The sequence below is a fragment of the Harpia harpyja genome, chromosome Z (genome assembly GCF_026419915.1).
Source record: "Harpia harpyja isolate bHarHar1 chromosome Z, bHarHar1 primary haplotype, whole genome shotgun sequence".
Classification (NCBI taxonomy): Eukaryota; Metazoa; Chordata; class Aves; order Accipitriformes; family Accipitridae; genus Harpia; species Harpia harpyja.
Window position 1 is genome coordinate 49,602,419 of NC_068969.1, and position 2,388 is coordinate 49,604,806.

The window sequence follows — 2,388 nt, forward strand, 5'->3', positions numbered from 1 at the left end:
GGCCTGATTCTGGCCCCCAATGTCCTCTGTAACCTGGGCGAGGGCACTGGAGCCCAGATTAATTTAAAGGCCAATTCAGTTGCCTAAATTCCCTGGCGGGTGTGAGCCTTGGCTGCACTTTCATGCTACAGCTAAATCAGTTTGGCAGCTGCTGAAGGTGGCAGGACCCCTCCCGCCCTGCTCTCCCCTGGGGGGGGAGTTGCTGAGGTCTGTGAGTGGCATTAGCAGAGTTAAAAACCCCAGCTCCCGCAAATTCTTTGCACAAGGGGAGGATGCTCCTGTAAGTTCCGCTCAAGCTGTGCAAACGACGATTAAAGAAATAAACAGGAATGAGACAGCGAAACTCTGGCTGTTCAGTTTTCGGCAGGCACTGTGCCTTGTATCACCTCCCCTGAGCTGACGCATTGGCTTCATAGTGCTGCTGGCAGCTGGGCAGCCCCTGTGTCGGACTGTCACCGATTTCGGCTGGGGTGACAGCGCAGATCACACAGTGGGCAGATAAGCTTCCACCCTGCCATCCCTATGCCAACATCTTCAGCAGAGCAACTCCCTTTGCAGCATAAGAACCACAAGAGCTGGACCCCCCCTGGATGCACTTTCCTGCTGGTGGCAGCTGGTGGGTCTCCATGGGAAGTGCCTGGCTTGCCTGCAGGCTGGAGAGTGCTCAGCATCGAGTTCATCAGCAAAAAGGGCTGGGAACTATTGAACTTGAGTACTAGCTTTTCTCTCAGCATTTCTGCCTTCTTTCATTAGCACGAGTAATAACTTCCTCCAGTCAAACAAGTTTGGCATTTAAGAAAGGCATGGAATCCTTTTTTTTTACATTGTCCTAACACTCAATAGTTCTTTTGCTTTTTTCTCTCTCTGACCTGTTTTTTTTTTAAAAAAGAATGGAGAAAGCAGACATCAGTCACACCAACAAATCATTTTTGGATGTGTGTGTTTTTCGTAATGAGCAGTACTAACTCCGGACAAACCACTCTCAGCAGACAGCAGCAAAAGGCTAACAGCTTGAGTACAGGTCTAGGAGACCCCAAGCCCATTAACGAACTGTGTAGCCTCTCTGCTGAGCTCAGAGAGCCCACAAGCAGGGCTTGAGGATTTTGCAGCAGCATGAGATGACTGAGGCTGTTTTCTTTAAGTTTGTGGTTCTGCATGCTGACAATGATGCAGATCAAGCCATCCAGATCCAGAACCTGCTGCAGAATAAATTTTGTGTTAAATCTGGAATAACCTTTGCAGCAATGCCTTGTAGTGAACGTGTCTTGGAAAACTTAAGTGATGCTGTGAATGGCTCAGCATGGGCTATCATGCTATTGACAAAATTTTCTGAATGGATCTTGGTATGTATTCCAGTCTTTCACCTTCCTTGCTCTTAACAGGATAAATTACAACTCTGATACCTGTGAGGCCACTGAATAACCCACTTACCAGGAGAAGACTTTTTTTTTGTTTTGCAGGCTATTAATGCACTGTAAGAGGATAGTCCTGGCTTTGCTAAACAAGTGGAGAAAATTTTCCACAAGTCTACATACAGGCAACAGCGAGAGATAGAGAGGGAGGAAGGATGAAACAGAAACTAAAGCGCTTGTCATGGTGAAAAACTGTGAAGACAGACCATGTTTAGAATAAAGCAGAAGTGATATTCCTTGCTCTTGTTTTATAAAGGAAGGGAAACCCTTCTTTTGACAAAACTAATGGTAAAGTGCATACTGTATATGAAGGCATGCCTGTCACTGTGTCTGCTCAGAGGTACAAGATGCTGCCAAACTGAAACCTTAGCTATGTTTGGCTTTATCATGTGGGCTGTGCCAGGCATGTATTGTTTTCCTTTAACAATGTACAGCTTTTCACATCTTGTAGCTGATACTGAAAAATATTAATAAAAGAGGAATACTTGACATCACAATGAAATCAATGCATTATGAAAGGCACTCCATGAAATACGCTGCCACTTTGAGAAATGGGCATTTCAAAGATACTTTGTTTTTATTACATTTGGGATTTTTTTCTATAAAGAAAACATTTTCTGATGTCTTCTGTTAGTTTGAGAAACATTTTCTTGGCTCATCCTGACTAAACTTTGTTTGGCACATTCTTTAAGGGAAAACATTAGACAATGATATTGGAGAGAATAGTGTGAGAGACTGTCTTCAAGGCAAGCATTCTGAACTGAGGCTGGAAAAGGAGACCCACAGAAATTGCATCAGTTTGAATTACTTGTATTTTGTGCACTTCGCATATCCCTGTTCTTAAGCATATTTAATCAGATTTAAGATAGATCTTCAGTGTTCTTTTTTCCTCCTGTACTGTGCTTGATAGGACTGCTAGCTGTGATTCAGTAAGCCAGCTTGCTTTAGGTTTCACTATAGTTTTGTGTTGCTGATG

The 2,388-nt window shown here is 43.9% G+C and overlaps 1 protein-coding gene across 1 annotated transcript; it reads left to right on the plus strand.

Moving 5' to 3' along the window:
* Positions 1-1,118: 1,118 nt before the first annotated feature.
* Positions 1,119-1,571, plus strand: TICAM2 (TIR domain containing adaptor molecule 2). The gene is given in 4 exon segments (XM_052776576.1): positions 1,119-1,321; positions 1,323-1,397; positions 1,399-1,444; positions 1,446-1,571. Coding segments are annotated over 4 exon segments (450 nt in total).
* Positions 1,572-2,388: the final 817 nt, after the last annotated feature.